We start from the raw sequence: 23,193 nt of genomic DNA, 5'->3' as shown, positions 1-23,193 counted from the left end.
CTACTTTTGATGTAGTGAAAGGGAAAGCTGCTTGCTCAGGTGCTGGCAGAAATGTTTACATTTGAACTTGAGAAAGTGCTTTGTGTGTATATGAAGAGTCTATTAGAGTTGTGAGGAGGGTGAGGAGCATGTAACAGGCTTGTTCTCCTTTCAACCCTCCTCTCTTTCTTCCCTGCACTCGATAAACAACACCCCCCTGCGAGTGGATTGGGGGCTTCAAATTGGAATTACCTCTCTTTTATCTCTACACAAATCTGCCTGCCTATCTGTCGTCCCCCCCCCCCCCCCCCCCCCCCCCCCCCCCCTCCAAGATCCCCACCACCGCGCTACCTTCACTCCTGAAAACGACAGAGGTAATTAGAACCAATATTACTTTGCTGGAGACGTGCCACAGGAAAGCTGATTTTAAGTGCGTGTGAGTGATTGTACCAATTTAACACATCACTGAGTCACAAGACGCTTCTGACGTCTGAAGAACCGTTGTTGGCACCTGAAAAACATTTAAATCAAAGGTTTTTTTCATCCTCATAGGGACCGTCCACTGCCCATTAAAACCCCCTGAAGTACGGTGTTTACTCGGTGTGAGAGGTGTTCAGCTTGGCCTCAGATGATATAAGCCGCTGACAGACATCTGAGGGAGATAAAAGAAAGACATCCTGTCGGCTCGGAGATTGAGACGGCTGGGTATCACTCGGAAAATGTTGGCTTCAATCTCACACGTCCACACAAGAGCACCGAACGTGCCCAATTTAAATACGCCGACAGTAACACGCAGATGCAGACATGCACATAAATAGACGTACCGCTCACATGTCCTTTGCCCTTCAAGCAAACCTTCAAGTTTCAGGCGCTGCTGCAGGTTTTTCCACACGGAGCTCTACTTCCCACTTCAGTCCTGCCGCAAGCTCACTAGTTAGCAGCACAGATGTCAAAGAATAAAGACCTCTAATTAAGCAGAAGAAACGGGAAGCTTCAGACGCTTGACACTGTTTAATGGTGAAAACTGAGCCTGGAGGTAGAATCTGCAACTGCGGCAATAACTCACCTTGGTTGCTCTTATAGTGCAAAAGTGTGAGGCATGAACGACAGAAAAGCTTTTATTCCATCATGTATTACCAACAAGAAAACATCCGATTGGTTCCAGGTTTAATCTGCAGCAGAATACAGTAATCCCAATTAGGGCTGGGCGATACTCAATACTCAATAGTTTGCCTTAGCATGCCATCAACACTTTTGTTTAATGTAATCACACTAGTATGATTCTATGTCTACACTAAAACAGTCTTGTTCATACTGCAGTAATATTTGGCAGTATTCAACTTGGATCTAATGAGGGGGAAATCACAACAAAGTGAAACTCACCAAAACAGTATTTAATAAACAGCACATTCATGAAATTGTCCTTTTTTTTTCTTTTCTTCTCTCTCTTCAATAAACAAGGCAGGTAAAGCTTTCTCTGTAAAATGTGTGCGACCAGGCAGATTATGTCTTGGATTAAGTGTGTTGATGATGTCTGGGTCTGGGTGCTGCAGCCGGCAGTTTAGTTCCCCACCGCTAAAATCTACAGTCTGAAAGTCCAATATTCAGGATATAGTCATTTTCTGTATCGCAGAAAACAAGCTGCGATACATGGACTATAGTTGATATATCGCCCAGCCCTGATCCCAATAGTATTGCTAATGTCACCGAGGGCTTTCCGAGGATATATATTCTGGGATAGTACTGGGATGGTTGGATAGGATAAAGATGAATGAGGAGTCCTGGTGCTCATTGTGTAGCACAGATCTCACCATCTTGGAGGCACTGAGGGATCACATGACGGCACAGAAGAGTTTGAGCTGCATTCTTCCACAAACCATCGTAAAAGTCCGTAAAAGTGTTTTTGGAAACCGTACTGCACAAACGGAATCTTTTATGGGTGGCCACAACAAAACCAGTTTTCGTTTTATTAACTTGGCATTGTGTTTTCTGGTTGAAATAGTTTTAGGCCCCCGTTACTGCGACAATGTTTTCGAGTGAAAGCGCAAATCTTTCGTTGCATATTGGGTGCCTGCTTAACACGACAACGGTGCCCGGAGCCACTGAAGACTTTTTGAAAATGGCTCCTTATGTGGAACTTTTTGGAAATTCTTCAACTCGGTCTTTGTGGAAACGGAGCAAGAACCAATTTTTCAAAATACGACTTTTCTGAAATGCACGTGCACCATGGCCGTAGTAAGTCGTTGTTCTGCACATGTGTATGTAGATGGACAATAACAATGTTTTCCTTAAGAGTGCCATGACTCCTGGGACTTGGTAGTTTCATAGTTCACACTTACCGTAATGACAACCTGACTTGGTCGTCTGTCCATATGAATGTCCTTGTCATCCCGTTGTTAGTGTTTATACTGTATTGTTCTCTGCATGCGTGTTTGCGGTCTCATTACAAAAACAACCAACAGTACCCACTAGTGGCACAACGTGAACACTACGTCGTAATCAAAATGTTGCTGTGTAAACGTGACATTTCCCTGAAAGAAAGTGCAGAAAATTAAGCGTGGGACCTGGCACAAATCAGGTTTGAAGGTTTGGATCCGTCTCACAGCTGTATGTGAAGGAGCTGGGGACCACCATGAAGAGGAGGGGGTCTGGTTGTTGTGTGGAAAAAAAAAAGAAGGTAGAAGTAAGAAGCATTTTTACAGCAGTCAAACATCTACTATTTATTTCATGTGGCAGTAGGTCTTCATTTATTTCCTTTCATTCAATTTATTTTCCTTGAATGGTGTGTATTAACCATAAAAACAAACTATAAACGGCTCCTCACTGCTATTGTTTAGCCTCAAGAATTTACTGTCATCCAGCTTTCTGTCCTCTTCAATAGTAAAGTTAATTGTTCTGCTGCAGTTCCTGTTTTCTGCCTCTTCGGATTTACAGTGACTCTTTAATGAAGTGCTGCAGGGAGGATGATTTTCATTGTATGTTTGAAACAACATGCCAAGGTTTACATTGAAAGCGATAACCTTTGCAGTTATCTCCCCAAACCTGTCTAAATTAGTAAAATAATTTTCCGAGGTCTGTAAGGTTTGACCAGTTTGTTATCGTGATAACAGCATCCGTGGGCTCATGCAGCCATGCTACAGAGCCTGTGTTACAGAGCCTGTGTTACGGAGCCTGTGTTATAGAGCCTGTGTTACGGAGCCTGTGTTACGGAGCCTGTGTTACGGAGCCTGTGTTACGGAGCCTGTGTTACGGAGCCTGTGTTACGGAGCCTGTGTTACGGAGCCTGTGTTACGGAGCCTGTGTTATAGAGCCTGTGTTACGGAGCCTGTGTTGCAGACTTTACATCAGACATCTACGCTGTGATTTCAGGACAATGGAGCAGCAAGTGCTGAATGTTTATGGAAAAATAAGGATAAAAGCATTGTTTTGTGAAACAGGTGTTTTTCTGAAATATTGATAAGCTTTTTGTATGTGAGGTCCTTGTCCTGGTCTCCAGGTCACGACTCCTGCTGTGTATTTGGGCTTTAAAAGATTTGCCTATGCAGGCAATACATTTTGAGACCTACAAGGTTGTGATTTGAATTTCAATCTCCCTATGATCCAGCTAATCTGCTGCAGTGTATAAGTTGACCTCTGAGCACTTATAAAGCAGGCATGAAATTCAACATGTACTCGGATATTACACCTCAGCCCATGTGCTCATTTCCGAAAAACGTGATTACCATGTGACTTCTTCAGTGAAATATATCATATTTTGTTGGTCAATTAATTCACCCAGCAGCAAAACTGGGATCTAACATAGAACTTACTCGAGCAGATATTTTATATGCGTCTTTCACTTGTTTCTACTTTTACTCCCTACGTCTGGATGCAAATATCTGTACTTGCAAATATGTATTATTATACATACTTATTTGAACCTCTACAATGATGATAAGTAACCTGGTCTGAAACCAGTCTGACACCAGTTTGAAACCTGGTGTGAAACCAGCATGACACCAGTTTGAAACCTGGTGTGAAACCAGTGTGTCACCAGTTTGAAACCTGGTCTGAAACCAGTCTGACGTAACAACACAACATGGCCAAGTTGAAAGTTTAGTAGAAAATTTGACAGAAAAACAGCACCATTGGTGTGAATGAACTTTTTCATGGTAAAACAATTAGTTTTTAACTGGCTGTGAAAATCCTAAAGTGTTTATGGCAAAGAAACTTTAAAAGTATTAGAAATTCAGTATTTTTTGCTTTCCTGCAATGTAGCTTGTAATTTGACCCTCATCTTACTTCTCAAGACTCAATGTTGGGGAAACAGCAGAAAGATGAGCACACCTTGTGGTGCAAGCTGGTATTACAAGTCTAAACAGGCTGGTGGTAACGTTGTGCCAGCAGCACATCACAGAGCCGTCTTTGAGATGACTTCAGGCCAGTTTTGTGTCGTCATGCTGATTATTTAACGTTCAATTGTTTTCACATTCAACAAAAATATTAGAGTTTTAAAGACATTAGTGAAAGCAGTAGCCATTCAAGTCTTAAATTGGTACTTGTGTTTCCACTTAAGTAATGAATGTGACTTTGTTTGCCACCTCTGCCTTGCACTTCCCCTTTAACTCTTGTCTGTGTACTTTGGACCTGCTCTGATGTGCGGCGTAGCCGATGGCTAAGTTGCTTGCAGGGCTGCGCATCATTGGTTTAAAAGCAACAGCACTCCCACCTCCTTTCCCCTCATTTATTATCGGTGGGAACCAAATCACAGAGGAAAGCCCGATCGATGGGGCTACCTGGCAGAGACTCAAGTGCTTAGGAGGGAGCGAGGGGGCGACCAGCCACAAATACCCAATCGATCGCAACCATTCTGCCACAATCGGCTGACAGTGCAGGCTTTCCACCTCAGTGCCGGCGACGTATTGAGAGAACCCCGGTCGGTTGGTGTCTGCAAGGATGACAGCATGGCTATTGTATTTCTGCCTCCCCTGGAAGGAGAGGGCTTTTATCTGTCTTCAAAATCCCTTTAAAGAGCGTCGTTCCCCTGGGAAGACCCATGCCAAACACAGAACACACTGCCACTTAAAACCTTCCCGTTGAGAGAAAGCCATAAAGTTTATAAAGTCAATTAAGGCTTTTTTTTTTTTAAACCGATGTCAAGCAAATTAAGGCAGCTTGGCCCAGCTCCCCGCGGGTATACTGTCAGATGGTAAACCAGGGCCCATTTAGCGTCACAGGGTTCCCCAGGCAGGGCAGAGAGCAGTAAGCGGCTTACTTACCCCCAACTCACTTGTGCTTTTTACAAGTTTCCTCAGAGTGCCAATTTGTTTTTCTCTTCAAGTGACATTTCACTTTGGTGAGACACTTTAAACCCGAGCGAGCACTCACATCATCAAGTGCAATCTGGGGACATTTATAATTAAACCAAAATCATATACATTAATCAACTTGGATGGTTCTGGTGGTGCGCTCGAGAGGGAACAACAAAAACATGTTTGCTGCTTATGGAGCGACTGCAAAGTAGTCGTCCTTTATCCCTGAGATGCTGGAGCACATCAGCACAGCTTGATATTACAGTTCGCCCAGAGCCCGTGGTAAAAATGTGCCTGTTGATGCGAGATACTGAGCGTCTGGGTTGTTGTTGTTGTGTTTTACTTTTTGTGTTTTGCACATTTCCATATCTGCTGGTGTCGAAGGGCATCGGGTTTTTAAATATTCTGCAGAGTATTTATCTTTATTACGTGTTGACGTAATGAGGAAATTCAGTCCACCCTGGTCAAAATGTGTGGAATCACTGCAGTTTTGTTCGTAGGATTAAAAATGTTTCGTGATTGCTGTATTGAATCAGGAACTGGTTGGAAGTTCCCGCGGTGGACGATCAATCCAGCCTGAGCACCACCGCTGTGGACTCCTGAGAAAAAGCCTCTGAACCCGAGCTGCCCAAGACATTTTGGGTTCAGGGGCCACATACAGAGCAGTATCATCTCCAGCGGGCCAGAGCGGTAAAATAGTGCCATAATAACCGTCAAAATTGAACTATAAAGTTTGTCGTGGCTTCGAGTATAAGCAGAAGTTGTATGTTTTTGGAAAAGTGTTTCTACTACAATCTCAACACGAAGCCAAATATTTAACTCTCCATACAATGGACACAGAATCAAACCACGGTCTTCTTGCAGTGAGGCGGGGAGTACTTACCACTACACGAGCCTCGAGGCGCCTTCTTCAAACGCGTTGGCTTTAACTAATCACAGATTTCCTGTTTCAGTCTCGCGTTTCGTAGAACTGAAAGTCGATCAGATTTCTGTCGGATTCCGGAGGTAAATATCTGTACCAGTGAGATCTTACACATCAACATCTGTTACGCTCCTATTAATGGCGTCAGTGCAGCCTTCCAAACGCTCATTATTTTTAATTCACGTCATGTTTTCAGACGAGTTCTTGCCAGTTTTCCTTGCATCACCACCGCCGCTTCTCCCGGCTTCTGTTGCTGCTTTCCAGCACCACCGGCGGTTTTAAAAGCTGCCGCTCTCAGTCTCGGCTCAGCTTCACTCGAGGGTGTGTGGACTTGGACACGAGCTGAGTGAGTGAATACCTCGGGCGCTTTCCCATGGATTGTGATATTAAAGAAAAAAAGAAAAGTGAAGGTGATGAATGAACATTTAAAATATCCTGGTGAAGATTTTTGTCTTCATCCACGTCATGATTACATGAACCCAGATTGCCAGTGTGGATAACGTCTTAACGTCGACACGCTCGCTGCTAAAAATGTGCAGTTTGCTTTGTCCCGGTTCTTCTTCCTGATGAAGAGTTACGTCTCCTTCAGGGCATTTGTCATTTCTGCATAATTTAGAGGTGCTGGCTCGTTTCTGGAAAAAAAACACCCCTCCAACTTCCTGTCACTCCTGAATTTCTGCCTCCTTCTTCCGGATCTCTGGAGACTGACGGGGGGGGGGGTTCTATTTGATCCCTCGTAAACCATCAGAGGAGGACAAAGGCTGTTTCTCCTGCCGGAGCAGTGAAGCCGAAGTTTACGAGAATGTGGACGCTGCAAACGGAGGCTCATGTGCGGTGATATAGGAGACGTATAGGCGTGGCACAGGAGCTGCAGCCATACTTCATGAAAAATCTATACATGCGATGCGACTGCATTGCAAGGTCTCCTAACTCACTTACTCTTTGGCTCTGTTACCCCCCCCTTCTCCTCCTCTTCCTCGCTTCTATTATCTCCTCTTCCTCAGCGCCCATCTTTTTTCTCAGATTTCCTATTTCACCTCTCCTCTCCTCTCCTCCCCTCTCCTCTCCTCTCCTCTCCTCTCCTCTCCTCTCCTCTCCTCTCCTCTCCTCTCCTCTCCTCTCCTCTCCTCTCCTCTCCTCTCCTCTCCTCTCCTCTCCTCTAATCCTTTCTCCTCACTCTCAGACACTTACACTTGTAATTCCCAGCCAGATCCGTTGGAGTCAAAGCTGCGATTTGAGTCGCCAGCGACAGGGCGGATTAGCGCAGGAATCCTGAGTGAAGGCACGTTTTCACTCTTCTTGCTATATCCCTTCGCCTCTCCCTCCCGTTCTGCTCCTGCGTATGTTGGTGTGTGTGTGTGTGTGTGTGTGTGTGTGTGTGTGTGTGTGTGTGTGTGTGTGTGTGTGTGTGCATTTTAATCTAAGTTGTTTCATCCCCGCCGTTATCTCAAAGCCCCTCGTCGGGGTTCTTAACGTGCTCGCAGAGCGCGGTGGTCATGTCTTTAATGGTAGATGAAACGGGTTAAATGGCTGAGAAGCAGATGAATGCTTCATCTCACTCATATGATAATGTAATTACAAGATTAGCTTGATTTTTCTATAACGTCTAATGAATCAAAGAAACCCCTCCCCAATCAGCTTTAATGCGCCGATAATGCAACAAAGATTAATTAATACGGCAATTATGGAGCCGGATAAGCCCCCAGCGGCTCTGTTTGGTGGCCTGCGTTTGACAAATCCCGGGTGTTTACGCATTCCCATATTGCACATATCTGAGAGGTTAGTGGTTTGAATCCTTTCTTGTGTGGCGTTTGCATGTTCTAGCTGGGCAACTCTTCGCCAGGTCGTCTCGCTTCCTACCACGGTTTACACTGTTGTATAGAGAAACTTTTCTGAAACAAAAAGTGATGCGTTTCCACCTGGGACGTCGCGTAAACGGCCCGAGGGTCAGTCGGTGTCGAGGCTGAATGTGACTGTTCGTCCTGAGTGTGTCCCCCCCTCCTTCACCCACATTCAGCTGCTCCACAACCCTCCGCCGGATGGAGCGTTAGAGAAGATGGATGGTAGTTAGAGCTTCTCTAGTAGACTAGAATTTTAATGTCGAGATTTCGATGAAAAATTCAATTTTTTTTTTTTTTTTTTTTTGTTCTTTCTTTCACCCTTCTGTTGAGGAGAGACTCTTTGATCTGATGTGGAGCAGAGGGGGAGAAGGGAGCATGATGAAGGGAAATCAGAGAGAGGCTCACTGGGAGGAGGGGGGGGGGTGGGAGAGACAGAGGAACAGCCCTTCACTCCTGTCATTCAAACAAACTGTCATTTGCCTAAGAGCGTTCCCTCCATTTTCCACTGTTTCGGTTTTTTTTCTAACCGTCTTTGTCTAATGACGCGCTCGCCGTCCTCTACTCGTACACGCAGTCATTTCTCCGCCTGACCTTTGGTTATTTTAGCGCCGGGAGCCAAACTGATGAGGTTGTCTGAAAGTTGATGGTGAACGGGGCTTCAAATGCCGTCGAGAGGAGAACAGTCACAGATGGGAGGAACTCGTACCGCAGCGGATCTATTTCTCACCAGGATGTGACTCAGAGGACACGTTGCACCTATTTTCTTTACAGCTCGGCAGATTACACGAAAAGAGACTTTGACACTTACTGCAGCGGCTTACTTTCACTGTGCTACCTGAAACTACGGGGAGAAATACTACTACTTTTAATAAGTACCAGAGATTTGATCTGTACAGGGGAATATGAGTAATCTGGACTTTGATCAACAAGTAAAAGTCAGTTTGTTTATGAGTGTTTTCACACCCATTAGTTTACTACCTTGTAGTTAGTGCAGTTTTCCGGTGGATTTCTTTATTTCCAGTTTTATTCGGTTCAATGCACACATTTTTTGTGAGGGGCACGATATAGCGCTGTTGTATAATGTCATTTAAAGTCATTCAAAGCTTTTTTTTTTTCATAGAAATCAAATCAAATAAACTATGATACTTTTTGGAATGATTAATCAGTTTTTCTTAAAGTGTAGAAACAGATTAAAATAGCTTAATCGGATTAAAACATATAAAAAAAAAAAGAAACAGAATAGACACATCACACTGGATTCTGATCATTTACAGGTTTGCGTTGGGTTATTGCTGAACTCGGATACTTCAGGCTTATTACTCTTAATGATATTAAAATGTTTGATTTCATTGAAAACAACAAAACAATACATAACCCAGGAGCGCATTGCGACATTTAAGAAGCAAGAATTGGTAAATTTGCTGCATCACAAACAAAAACAACACAGAAATCTTATTTTGATAGAACCTTCTCAATGCCACTGTATTCTGCTGAGGATGAGGCAGTATGAGACGAGCTGCTGCACACAGAATAAAGATGTCATTAGTTCTTAAAGTAGATTAACATTAGATCAGCACAACATGTGTTGACTGGATAAAGACACGGGACGGAGAAACATTTGGAGGGGTGCAACTTTTGTGCCTTATTTCTGGAGTCATAATCTGAAAAACTGCCTCACATCAGACCTTTTGTTTGGATTTGGTTAATTTGAAATCATGTCAATGGGAATATCGGGATGTTTGGCATCATTAGTCTGTGGGATTACACTAACAAGGTTTATTCTGTGTGACCAGCTTGAATTTTATTCAGATTTTACTTTGTGTTTTTGAACCACAAGCCAAACAACTAGTGTGTAAAATTTAAGGTTTTAACTCCTGTGTTGTTTTCAGTTTGACTTCAAAGCATAAAAAAACCCCAAAAAAAAACCACCTTTGAAAGCATCTTTTTAAAAAAAAAGTTGACAGCTAAAGGCTTCGTAACGGTTTACCAGCAATTATTATCATCAAAGAAATGAGAAGTGTTCTGATGTTGAAAAATATCCCAGAATATCCCAGGAAAGTATGTAGAAATGCATACTTTATGAGTCATCACTTATTTAGCTGTGTCATGTTTGAGCAGTTATTGGATTTTGGTGTTTTTGCCCCAGTTTCAAAGCCTCCAGATGTATACACATTCTGCTCAATAGTTGGTGGAGATGTTGCCTTGATGGTGAAGTAAATTTGAGAGAGTTTTATCGGCGGGGTCGACGTCCGTCTTTACTGGAAGTGACGCTAACTTTAACGTTACTCTACCAGAATTCACACGGGAAAAATGGAAATATTCAGGAGCCAGTTTTAGTTGTTGATGTACAGCCAAGGTATTTCCTTCAAGACCTTTCTGAAGGAAATCATGACGCTCAAAACACTAATTTTCCAGCATTTAAATTTTTTGAAACGTCCACATGTGCGTTGACGTCTTAGCGACACGAGACATAAACAGAATTTGATGACTACGAATTCCAGTTTATTTGTAAACACAGTGACTTTGGTGGGATCGATTTGGGGAAACTGCAGTTTTTAAATTTGTGGAAATGAGTGTTAATTGTCTTGTTCTGGTGTTTTGGTTCCTTCTCTGTGCAGAAGGGATTTCTTCTCTGGGGAGTACATGTTAAAGGTTTTTCTTCTGGTAGAGTAACTTTAAAAACCAGTGGTTTGGCTTTATAAAATCAGGGATACTGTGTTGACATGTATCGTCGTCCGTCACATTCAAGGTTATTGAATTTTCTTGGAAATCTGATTCAAAATCAGAGCTTCAACCGTATTCTAGCCAAATAAATGTAGGTGAAAGCACAGCATGACTCCACTCTCACCGTGTTCATGAGCTTAAAATTCACTGTACGTCCTGAATGTAACTTGGATTTTAAACCGGATTCACTGCAGGTACTCTGACGTGTCTGTCATGCTTAGCTCGAGTCACAGCAACGGGAATCAGATTTCTCTTTGACTCCCACTGCTGCAAAAGTTTTTAATCCCTTGATAACCAACCAGCCAATCAACAGCTTGCTCTCGGTTTACTTCCTCGCTTGGCCCGACGGGCCGATTCCAGGCGCTTTGTCTTCTGCCCAGATGTTGTGTAAGGGCACCTGAGAGTTCCCGGTGGTCGAACGCCGCTAATTAACATGACCTTTTCTTTCATGGCTCTAACATCGCCACCACTACACACACATCTACACACACACATACTATGTACACACACTCACAGTACTGAGTGTGTGCTGCTGCGCCTTCATCCTCAGTATGTTTCCTATTTGTTTGACCCACTTTGATTACTGAAGCGTTGCTGCTTTTTCTAACGTGAGGTGCAGGGGCGCGAGTAGCAGGGGATGGTAGGAAGGGCAAGGGGCAGCTTGCCCCCCAATGAACAGGGTAATTATAGCGCCAGGTCATTTGCCCCACTTCCTCGACTTCTACTGCCGGTGGTGTGCTGGGTACATGACTCAGTCTGTCTCTCGTTCCATCTCCTTCTATTTCTGTCCATTCATCATCATTCCTCTGACTCTGTCTCATTTAATCTTGATGTGTCTCTTCCTATTTCTATCTCTCTCTATCTTTCTCTGTTTGTCTAGTCATCCTGCTCTCATTGTATTTCTTTCCCTCCCATTTGTTTTTATCTCTTTTTTTGCTTTCGGTGACGATATTTTTCTCCTTGTTACTGTATTTGTGTACAGTATTTATTTGACAATAAAAAAAAAAAAAAAGTCCTCCAACTAAAATGTCCTTGGTTTTTAGATTTTATTGAGAAAGTACAAGTAAGCAGTGCCAAGTCACTACAGTGAGCTGAAGCCTTGTTCAAACAAGGGCGCCGCTAATAGACAATAAAGCCGTAATGAGTTTGACCCCTCCGCTTCACGACGCTAGAAATGAGTTTCTGCACAATCTGCTCATCTGTCAGCCGTAACGTGAAGCACTCAGCCAGGCCTTCACCCTCACACTCTCCAGTTCACACAGCACAAGATAAACACCCGTCTTGTCACACACACACACACACACACACACACACACACACACACTGCATCTCCCCTTCGTGCGTGCCAATCACCGTGTCTGTTCCTTCTCGGGTCACCGTGCTTTTCTGCTCGCTCCGCTGTCAATTCTCCGACGTCTGGCAGTATTTTCAGGTTATATGAGGCAGGCAGGCAGCCAGCCAGTCTGCAGGAGGCCATCGGAGACGGCAGCTCAGACAGCAGCTCCTTGTTTACTTTCATGAGTTGTTGACTGGCCACCCTGCAGCGGCCGAGGCAGTGGCAGTGCCAGTGCATGTTGAGGGGAAAAAATAAATAAATAAAAAAGCCCGCTGCGGATTGAGAAAGCATCTAAACATTATTTCGGGGCTCCGACGTTGAGTGGCAGGCCGAGAAATGAACAAATGCATCCGCTGGATTCCTGCAGATGTGCTTTTGTTTGCGTGTGAGAGCCTCTCAGACAAAAAGAAGAAAAAAAAAAGATGTTTCAGAGCGTTCCTCCTCCTGCTTTATCCTCTGTAGTACAGCCCTTTTTCTAAATATCGTATTATAGGTGTGAAGGATTAGAGCTGCGCTAATTACGAGGTTATGAATGGAATTAGATCTCCCTGAGGTTGCAGAATCATTACTGTGATAATAGCAGCCTTGTTATTCATATATCAAGATATGCTAGGGAGCCTTTTGTAATGAATGTGCTGTGAAATCTTTGCTGCCACCGTGGTCTCATTTCCACTGTGAGAAATGTGCCATTTCATGTCTGCTGTTAAAAGAACTGCCGTTAAAAGAATAAAAGAAAGCATTTTGGTGGAATTAATTAAAAAAAATAATAATAAAAATGAAAAAGTCAAAACGTCAGTCTGTTTTAAGGTCAAGAACCAAGTGTGTGTGTGTGTGTGTGTGTGTGTGTGTGTGTGTGTGTGTGTGTGTGTGTGTGTGTGTGTGTGTGTGTGCAGCTTTGTAAAGGAAGAACAAATTTTCATGTGAAGCTTTGAAAACAAAGTGTTTGACTGAAATTACAGATACTGAGGGTATCATCTCATTAATACCAGTAAATGACCGAGTTATTTCAAGAGTTGCTTGTCAGCGTAATGAGGCGTGTAACACACACGCACACACACACACACACACACGCACACACACACACACACACTCACACACACACTGAATGTGAAAGTAGGAGACAGACATGAAGGCAGAGCGAGGCGGTTGGAGCCCCCCCAGAGAGCGAGCGAGTACGAGGCCTCCAAATGTTCCACTCTGGAATATCTTCAAGGACAATCAGCTAAACAGTTGATATTAAGAGAGCCGTGTGAAATCCATTGCTCAAGGTGTTATCAGCACTGCAGAAATGGCTGGTGATTAGTTCTGGCTAAAGGAGTGTTCCAGAGAGTGCGAGATGGATTTAATCTTAATAGATTTCACTGCACTGCAGATACAGTCGCTCCTGAGTGAAGGAGCTCTCTCACTGTTTCCTCTCCATCAGAAGAAAAGCGGCTCGTCGAGCCGCCGTGCTTCACTACTGTTGCCGTGTTAACCCGGAGCCTCAATCACAGACGCTGGTTATTATCTTCTCCAGCGGCTGCAGGAGTCGGTGTTTGTTCATGTATGAAGCGGTGAGGTGCTGTAGACTTCAGGCCAATCAGCAGATCAACCCCGAGTGGGAGCTTTCCTTGTTTGCTCCTCCGGGATGTACCTGAACACTTGTAGGCCAGATGTGTGTGTTGTTTTCAGCGATTAGATTGATATAGTGAACCGAGGTGGGCAGAATCAGGGAGGGAGGTTTTCTTGCCTTAATGAGAGTTTTAATTAAGACGAGGCCAAAAAGTGAAACTTTAGTGAAATGTATAGTTTAGTCAACCCAAGTCAAGTGTGTTTCTTAAATCACTGTCATTCACCAAAGTGCTGTACAGATTAATCAAAGATAAAATAGAATAAAAACTAGTATCCTCATATTTTAAAATATGAACATAGAAATCTTATTTTTTATGAAGCTTGTTGGCAAGCAACAGAAAATGCTTTTGTCAAATCTAAATTCTCTTTGTAAAGAATCTTTGAAGCATTTAAAGGAAATTAAATGCTAATAAAGTATGAGGCACTTTGCACAAGTGAATTCCTGTTAAAGGTTTTTCATGAACTTCCTGCAGTTCGACAGATTTAAGTGAAAGTGTTTCCTTCAGATTGAATAAGCTCTGTCGTCTCCTCAGAGTTACAGGATCCCAGCGTCTCTGGGTAAACGATGTCGAATTAGCCTCTGGTGAACTAGCGCTGTTAGCACCCACATGCATTACTCTTTCATTTTCTATCTGACAGTTTGTGTTAAAACCTGCTCTGGTGAAGCAGGGACACGCCTCAAACTGCAGCTTCCAGAAGTACCAGTACAGGACTGGTGTCTGACGGCTTCACACCATGAAGTGGCGAGGCGATAAAGAAAGCAGGGATTTTTAGAGCAGCTTGACATCAAACTCACACACTGATTCATAACCGGACTAAAGGTTCCATTCATTGGAGACTATTCACAGCAGTGGATTAATACACATTATGGTTTATCTGAGTATTACAGGTATGTAGGATTTACTCTAATTAACCCTCCTGAAACCTCGAGTGATGAAAGACACCCCCCTTTGTATTTTGTTGTGGTAAAACAGGAGTGTCAAACATGCGGCCCACAAGAGGCTCCGATCCGGCCAGACAAGGCGAGTTTGTAAAAACATCCCCAATGCAAAAGCCACAGGAGAATTATTATTATTATTATTATTATTATTATTTCATTATATTTAGCACCTGAAAGTATTATTAAAATTGGCGTCGTGTTGAGATTGTAGTCATTTTCGGTCGTATATTATAGACTTTTTCATCACAACAAATACAAACTGAAGTTTAAATTTAAAGTTATTATGACTCTATTTTACCGGTTTGTCTGTTTGTGGCTCCTCAACTAAAATGTGTTTGATACCTCAGTAATTAACAATAAGACATTAATAAAAAAACAGTTTTTTTCTATCGCTGTTGGAAGTATTATTGCGTCGTAGGAAGTGGCGGGACCTCAGAGGTTTGGCGGCAGCACCGGGCTGATCTGCTGAGGAAACGTGGGGCCCGTCGCCGCCGTGCCACTCATTTCTGTGTTTCTACTGATTCTGTGGCGACAGTGGAGCTCGGTGGGGGAAGAGCTTTGTGATCGGCAGCCTCTTCCCTGTTGGGTGTTTCAGAACCACGCCCAAAACGCTGGCAGGCGCTCTGAAACCGCTCCAACTAGGGAGACTGCCAAGCAAATAAAAAAACAACAACAACATTGTATTGAGTGTGATTATTTCAACATTTCATGTGATTTCAGAATAATTGAGACTAATTGTCGGTTTGAAAATGTTTCTCCTGCAGGGCAAAAAACCTTCCTCTTCCGTCATTAAGCTCGAGATCACATCTGGAAGCCGTTTTCCTCTGTAGCATCGTTGGCTGAATTATATTTTACACCGACTCGCAGTGAGTCTGAAGCGAAGCCGATCAGATCACAGGCGGTCGCTGCAAACTGAATTATTTGTCTCTGTGCTGAAAATAGTTCTTTTCATCCGCTCTTTAATTGTTCAGCTGACATAAGGTGTTTTTTTAAATGTAGCCAAGGCACTCAGCTGTTCATATTTATTTATTTTTCCTTTTTGTTGTTGTTGTTGAGAAAAAGGTGCTTTTACAATTTTGTTCACATTTTTCTTTTTTGACTCGACATATTAACCCTTTTTCTATTTGAACAGGCGGAACAAAAGGAGGAATGAAAAGACAAACGAATGAAAAGATGCTATTCAGAAAGTGCATTAATTTAAATTCTTATTCTTTTAAAACTGATCAAATTTAACTTTCCGCTGAAGTTTCAAATTTTGGGAGGGTACGTAAATGTCAAACATTTGAATGCAGATAAAAAAGTAAACGAACAGATTTTAAAGGCCCCGTCTACTTTTGTTGTGTTTTGAGGCTCAGTTTACACGACAACGGTGCCCGCGGTTGCTGAAAATGCAACTTTTTAAAAGTTCTCCGCATTTGCTCAAACTTTAAAAATCATGTTCCTCTTTTGTTGTTGCCTCTTTGTTAATTCATGTTCCTGCTTCACGTTGCTGTCTAGATAGAGCTGCTCAGGCTGGTTAATCTAAGAAATCATCTTACTGTCTAGATAGAGCTGCTCAGGCTGGTTAATCTAAGAAATCATCTTACTGTCTAGATAGAGCTGCTCAGGCTGGTTAATCTAAGAAATCATCTTACTGTCTAGATAGAGCTGCTCAGGCTGGTTAATCTAAGAAATCATTTTACTGTCTAGATAGAGCTGCTCAGGCTGGTTAATCTAAGAAATCATTTTACTGTCTAGATAGAGCTGCTCAGGCTGGTTTAATCCAAAAACATTTGGAAAGTATTTGGATCAGTGTGATAACTGCAAATAATATATGTAGCACAACAAGGATATTGTATGTTATCCCCCTCCCCCTCAACTTCTCTTCTCTCTCTTCTCTTCTCTCTCTCTTTGAGCGTTCCCCCCGGTCGTGTACGGCAGCCATGCCATCTTCTGATGGAGAAGGCAACAGGAGGAGACTCCAGGTTGCAAGACCAAAAACTGTTCTGACTCCGAAGGCTCTCAATCACATCATATTGTTGGCCCAAGCTGCCGAACGGGACAAGGGCGGAAGAAAAAAAAAAGTTCTCCGACGCCATCGCAGTGAAAACGGGGGGAAACGCAACTTTTGTAAAACGCTGCTACTGCAAATGCGCACCACGGCCGTCGTGTCTACGCAGTGCAAGTTTACAGCCTCCGTATGAGTATATAGAATATTCATTATTTTTCCCCTCTTCATCGTCGTCAGAGTCCAGAGAAGAAACAAAGTCGGAGCGTTTTCAAAAAGTTGTGTTTTCAGTCGCTCCGAGCCACAGACACTGAAAACACAACGAAGGTTTTGCCTTTTCTCTTGTGGTTGTGAACAGGCCCTCAACTTCACACAGAAAATCAATAGTTTCTTTATTCTATTTTTTTTGTGTGTTTTCTGTAGAAGTTGAAGCAGAAGAACCAGCAGCTGAAGCAGATCATGGACCAACTCCGCAACCTCATCTGGGAGATCAACTCTATGCTGGCTGTCAGGAGCTGAGCCCCACACACACACACACACACACACACACACACACACGGTTTGGGGGTGGGTGGGGTGGACTGGACATGTGACAGGGTACCTCGCGCTGTGCTGACGCTGCACTTTATGGACAAACTATGAACTCCAGACCACTGAAGGAGACCAGTGAAGGTAAAAGACAGCACACACCGCTCTGGCTACCTCGATAAGGTCGACATTTCAATCAGCATCAAGACTCCTGATCTGAAGATATATTTGATATATGGTGTTTTATCTATTTGTAGATAATAGCTCATTAGAGAGAGGGTTGCTGCTTATAGAGACGCGTCGATATATTTAATCATCATATTGTTAGTTTCATAGTAACAGAAACAGAATGTTTCTACGGCCCCAAAGAAGCTTAAATCAGACAGACTCACACTGTGGCTAGAATCAGCAGCTTCATTCTGAACATCATAACGTGCTTTTTGTTCAGCTTGGTTGTAAAAACTTTTCAACTCCGATTGGATTTCCCTTCATTTCATCTGCTGCTGATCAATAAAACCTGCTGTCAATTTAAACGGAAGTTTCTGCACGACTTTGTTTGATCTTTATCCGACAGGTTCAGGCATTTATTTAGATTTGATGTTTTTCAGAAGATTTTTTAAATCTGACAATTCCTCAGTATTACTGTGTTGTTTTTAACAGGACCGGGAGAGAACATGCAGACTCCACACAGAGCCTGGGGACATTTTTACTACTGACCACTACACCACTCTGAATCCTCCTGTAAATACAGTCAAATAAAATACAAAACTGCTAAATGTATACAATCGAGATTCGTTTTAGTTTGGCCCCATTTAAATGACAACATTCCAAGGGAAAACGCATCATTTTTGTAGTTTCATATCAACAATGTTCCGTGTTTAACCGGCAACAGTTTGAAAATGATGTAGTTTTCATGTCGGGCCACTAGTAGGTGCTGCCAGTTGCTTTTGTAATGAAACCACACACACATGCGTACAGAGAACAATACTGTAACTATTAACGATGGGAGAATGACTTTTTCAAAACGGACGCCCAGAGCACTACGTGAGTTTTCTGTTTTCACGGGGCTATAGAATAGGATGAAATCACAGCAGGAGGAGATTCTGAAAACAACGAGGCCTGAAGGTGACCTTCTGCTTGTTAAAAACACTCGTCCATACATCACTGGAAGAAAGGATTCACACAGGATTCTTTCAACGTGAAACACGAGCTCAAATCTACACACACGGACACGCATGAGGTTATCTGTGTGTGTTTAATAATTCAGAACCGAGTCGGGGTCACAGTTGAGTCGAGTTACGAGGCGATCGGGAAAACAACTAAATCAATGAGAAGTGACTAATAAACCCTTCCTCTGCTGGTTATGACGTCTCAGAGGGCAGCGCCGCGTCGGGGGGGGTAGTGTTACTGTCCAAATGGAGCGTGTTGTCATTCGGCCGAGTCAGGGGTCAAAGGTCAACGCTCCGGCGGTGACAGTGTGCACTAAAGAGAGCAAACGCCCGCCACTCGCACATTGTCACTATTTCTCACGAGTTCCACAAACGACTGTCGTGTTTCTCTTTACACGTTCTCTCCCTCTTATATGAGGGGACATGAACTGAAAAGAGCAAACTGGAGATCAAGAATGAAAATGCTGTTGTTTACACTGGGCGCAGAACCACTTGGCAGGTTGTGTTACAGGTCAGGAAGAGGCTCTGGAGGACGAGGGCGTCGTTGGCGCTCCGCACTTTTAGTTTCCATAAATCTTCCATAAGTCTTTCCACCCTGTTGACTTTTTGTGTCCAAACATTTGATAGTTCTCTGATCACGACCCAACATCTTTGCAATTTCAAGTGTGCTGCAGCCATGATTTTTCACTTTTCAGAGTCGGTTAAATCTCTTTTTCGGACCATTTTACCTGAAGAAAAAGACAATTATGCTTGTTACCTTGATCCCGAGGATACACTCTATAATACACATCACTTTATATATGCTCAAATCACTCAATCACTCACGTTCTTACAGCTTAAGAGTTGGAAAATATGCAGAAAATGGTCAAAACCATAAAAATTAATTGATTAAATTATTGATTAAAACAGTGGCGTCAAACAAGTTTTAATTAATTAGACGTGAAATTTAAAATGCATTGTGCAACATTATTTTACTAAACCTGACAAAACTTGAGATTCACTTTTAAAATAAGTCAAATTTGAACTTGAAGTAAATGTTATGCTCATGGGCACAAGTTTTTCAAAATTGGCTAAAGAAGAGAAAATGGCTAAAACTACAAAAAAAACAACAAACAAACTATTTGTAAAGTGTATAGCTACTAAAAGTCATGAATAATACATTTTTTTATTCGTTGGAGATCATTAGCATGTCTCGCCGCTCCAGAGAAATTTGATTTGGTGGGAAATCAGGATAAAGGCTCTGATGGTCATGAAGCTTTCATGACCACCTGAAAGCTTCATGACCACGCACCGTAAGAAACACAAACAACGTGCAGGTATCATCAAATATGAGTTTATTTTATTTATTTATTTATTTTATTTTTTTTATAAATCATCCTTACAAAATTGCCATTGATCTATTTCATTTGTGACCCCTATAAAAGTGTTCTCTTAATTACAAGGTAGGAGGGAGGAGAAGGCATCAGGACAGCTGGGCTTGACCACGCCCTCTAAGCTCGACGGATGGTAGCTGCTGACTGGCTGTTTAACTCAGCCTGATAAATAATAACAGGAAGTGGTCATGCGTCGTCGCCGTGGCAACAGTGTCCAAACACAAAGGTGAATTAAGAGAACGAAAAGCTGTGGCCTATCCAGTGTATGACTGTGGCCCCACCCCCACCCCCACCCCCGGCCCGCGGTGCGTTCGCTGCCCGGCTGCAGGACACGACACCCGTCGGCTTGTAAAGAACTCGCATGATAAAAGGCACAAAGCAAGAAAGAGACTCATTTCCACGCTCGCCCCCCCAAAAACACCCCTCACCTGGATGTGTTTACAGATAAACATTTTTTTTTTTTTTCCTCTCCCAGTTGTGTTGAACCTCAAAATGTTAACTTGCATAATGTTTCCCACCACCACCCTCCTGATTCAAACGGATGCAGGGGTTTTCCTCGCCTCCATCACACTCTGGACGACCGGGTTGAGTTCGATTAGTTCGTTTACGCCACAATGAAGCGAGAGGCGGAGAAGCACCAGCTCAAGCCAAACTGCTCCTGGTTCGATCCCCCACGTCTATCTCAGTCCTCCCAATGGTGACGACACCAGGATCCATAAAATGTCTTCAACAAGCAGATTCTGGTCACTTATACAGCCATTTTCACCATTTCAACGCTTCAGGCTTCAGTGTTTTGATAAAGTTTGAGACAAGGGGGATCAAACTACTCATATTTGATGTCAGCGATAGAGCGACCAATAATGGAATGATTCCAATAACCTAATAATTTGTCATAGTTTATTAAAATATTTGATAATGTATATTTTCCCCCTATATATATATGGAAAAAATATAATGTATATTTCATAAAGTTGTCTTTGTAACTTTTAGAAATGGTTTCTTTTGTATATTCTCCCAATAATTTTTTTTAAAGTTTTTTACATTATTGGCTGGTAAAAGACATTAAATGTAACAACTGCAGCCAAAATTCAATTAACATAATTGCACTTTCTGATAATTAACACTTTTTATGCAGCTTATTACATTATTGGTTGCTACAAGCAGTTTAACACCACAGAAGAGGTGGAACTACACTATAAAAGTAAAGTTACTCCACAGTAGGAGGTGAAAATGTCAGATTAATAAGTGTGAACGTCTCACTTGTGAACACCGTCATGGCCTCACACTCGTCATTTTAAAGCACGAGGGTAGAACAGCAGAATCTGAACTCGTCTCCATCTGGACGCAGCTGCTTATTATTTTCCTCCCGTCTTCACTGAGATTTTTACAATTTAACTCCCGCAGAGAGCCGAGATGGCGCGGAGGTAAAACTCTGAGTGTGATGGATGGTGTGAGAACCCCTAAAAAAAACCAAAAAAACATCTGTGTGGATTAATGTGCACAGACGACAAACTGAATAAATACCACCACACACTCCCCCTCAACGTTACCGGCCCTTATGTTCTAGAATCCTCTTCCTTTAAAAAATAAATATATGTCTATGTACAGAGCAGGGAGCGGGGGATAAGTGATGGTGGTGGGTTTTTCCTTTGTGGATTACGGACACAGCTGAGGGAGGCGGCGCCGCTCGGTTGAGATGATTAGCAATAGTGGATCGATATGGACACACATGATATGGTTGTTTGAAGAAAAAAACAAACAAACAAACAAAAAAAAACCACCAGATGAAGTTTGGAGTTTCTCCTCGGATGGAGAAACAGGATCTTCACACCAGCAGACACAGGCCTTTGATGCGACTGGCCTCCGTTGACATGCGGAGGCTCCACCAGACGTTCAGCTTCATCAAAACAAACATGGCCGAGCGTGTGACACCGCCGTCGCTGATTAGGACGCTCGGCGGCGGCGGTGGCCGAGACGTCGCACTGACGGGAAGGCCACAAAGCACGCCGCTCTCATCCAAGTCAGCCGCAACCGCCATGTGCGAATGCGATCCGGCCATCTCTCCTCAAAAAGCATCCCTTTGAGGTGGAGAGAGCCGCTTTCATTTATTTTGGCCGGTGTTATGGCGAGATCTGCACGACTGCTGAGAATGGTAGCCCCGAGCGCAGACTGTTACTGACAAATAAAATTCCTGCATTATTGTCAGGATTTCCTATCCTGTTGTCGCAGTCTGCGTCACGTGAAGCGTCACTGTTTCAGTGAATCATTTTGGATGTTATGCAATGGTTCCAAAAAGTTTTATCAATCTGATTTTTTTTTACAAATCCCCCCCCCCCCCCCAATCTGAAAGATAGAATCAGATACACAGAGCGTGAAACGCACGCCAAGTTCTGCTTGTTTCTGAGTAAATTTGATTCACCCTTGTCTGAATAAAGTTTTAAGTCTCTGCGACTCCAAATTCAATCCTGAAAAAAACTAAAACTCTCTTTTTTCCCCCAAGTGCTCCACTGATTGTGCAAAGGAGATGCAGTTATTCTGGAGTCAAGCAGAACTCGTCATAACACCTGTGGGATAATCTTAAGGTGCAAAACATCAGGCGTTTGATGGGGCTCTCGCTCTCGCGGGGCAGCGGAGGACGAGGGGTTAAACTCAAAGTGCTGAAGGAGCTGCCCCCCCAAGAGGCTGCGGCCCGCTGACGTTCAAACCAAACACCCGATTGAAGCTCTGCCTGGCGAATGGAGGAGAAAAGCCGTCACTTTAATGGCTGCGAGGCTCCGATACGTCGGAGGACGGGGAAATAAAAAGTCGGTGGCGGTGGGAATATTTCACCGTGACACCGTCAGGCGACGTGATGTGCAATAAACTGGTTTAAAGGCAGAACTCGATGTCAGAATGGCACTGATGTCGGGGGAAAAAAACAAAAAAAAAACCTCTTTACAAACATCTTCTCTAAAATGATCTGAAGACCAGTGAAGTTTCCTCTGGAAGGACGGCGCTCTGAGGCCGCGCAGATACAAAGAAGAAGAAGACGAAGAAAGAGGAGGAGGAGGAGGAAATAAAATGAGTTTGTGTTAGAAAGCAACGTTCTGCTTCATTTCATCCAGAAATGTTCATTTGGCTCATTCCAACGGAGGGAAAATGGACTCCGCTCGAGCTTCTGGTTGGATGAGCCAACTTTTCAAGGCTCTCACACACACATGAACACACACTGACAAGCGCGCGCGGGGAGTTTGATGGGAAAAGATGACGAACATAAGTGGGGAAGAAGATGAGAAAAGTGCGACCGCTGTGGAGGGAGTGAGAGGAAAATGGGACATGAAATGAGATGTTGCTCAAACTTATGTGAGAACAGAAGCTGACGAGCGAGTCAGAAAAGACGTCGACGCACGAGGAGCGGCGGGAAATAAACAGGAAAAAAAAAAAAAGGTTGAAAAAGGAGGAAGTGGTAATGGCCGCTTTCCAGAGAGGAAACTGGTTGATTACATTTTGTGC

The 23,193-nt window shown here is 43.2% G+C and overlaps 1 protein-coding gene across 1 annotated transcript in view; it reads left to right on the top strand.

Annotated features, from left to right (window-relative positions):
• Positions 1-17,938, top strand: part of med30 (mediator complex subunit 30) — a 47,942-nt gene extending 30,004 nt beyond the window's left edge. Inside the window, exon 5 of the mRNA XM_080484160.1 lies at positions 17,055-17,938. Coding sequence (XP_080340286.1) covers positions 17,055-17,150 — 96 coding nt within the window. The 3' untranslated portion in view covers positions 17,151-17,938. The remainder of the gene's footprint in view (positions 1-17,054) is intronic.
• The last annotated feature ends 5,255 nt before the right edge of the window (positions 17,939-23,193 follow it).

Source organism: Lipophrys pholis (assembly GCF_963383615.2).
Source record: "Lipophrys pholis genome assembly, chromosome: 17".
Taxonomy (NCBI): Eukaryota; Metazoa; Chordata; class Actinopteri; order Blenniiformes; family Blenniidae; genus Lipophrys; species Lipophrys pholis.
The sequence above is the reverse complement of the archived record's forward strand: the minus strand, read 5'-3'. Positions and strand labels throughout refer to the sequence as shown.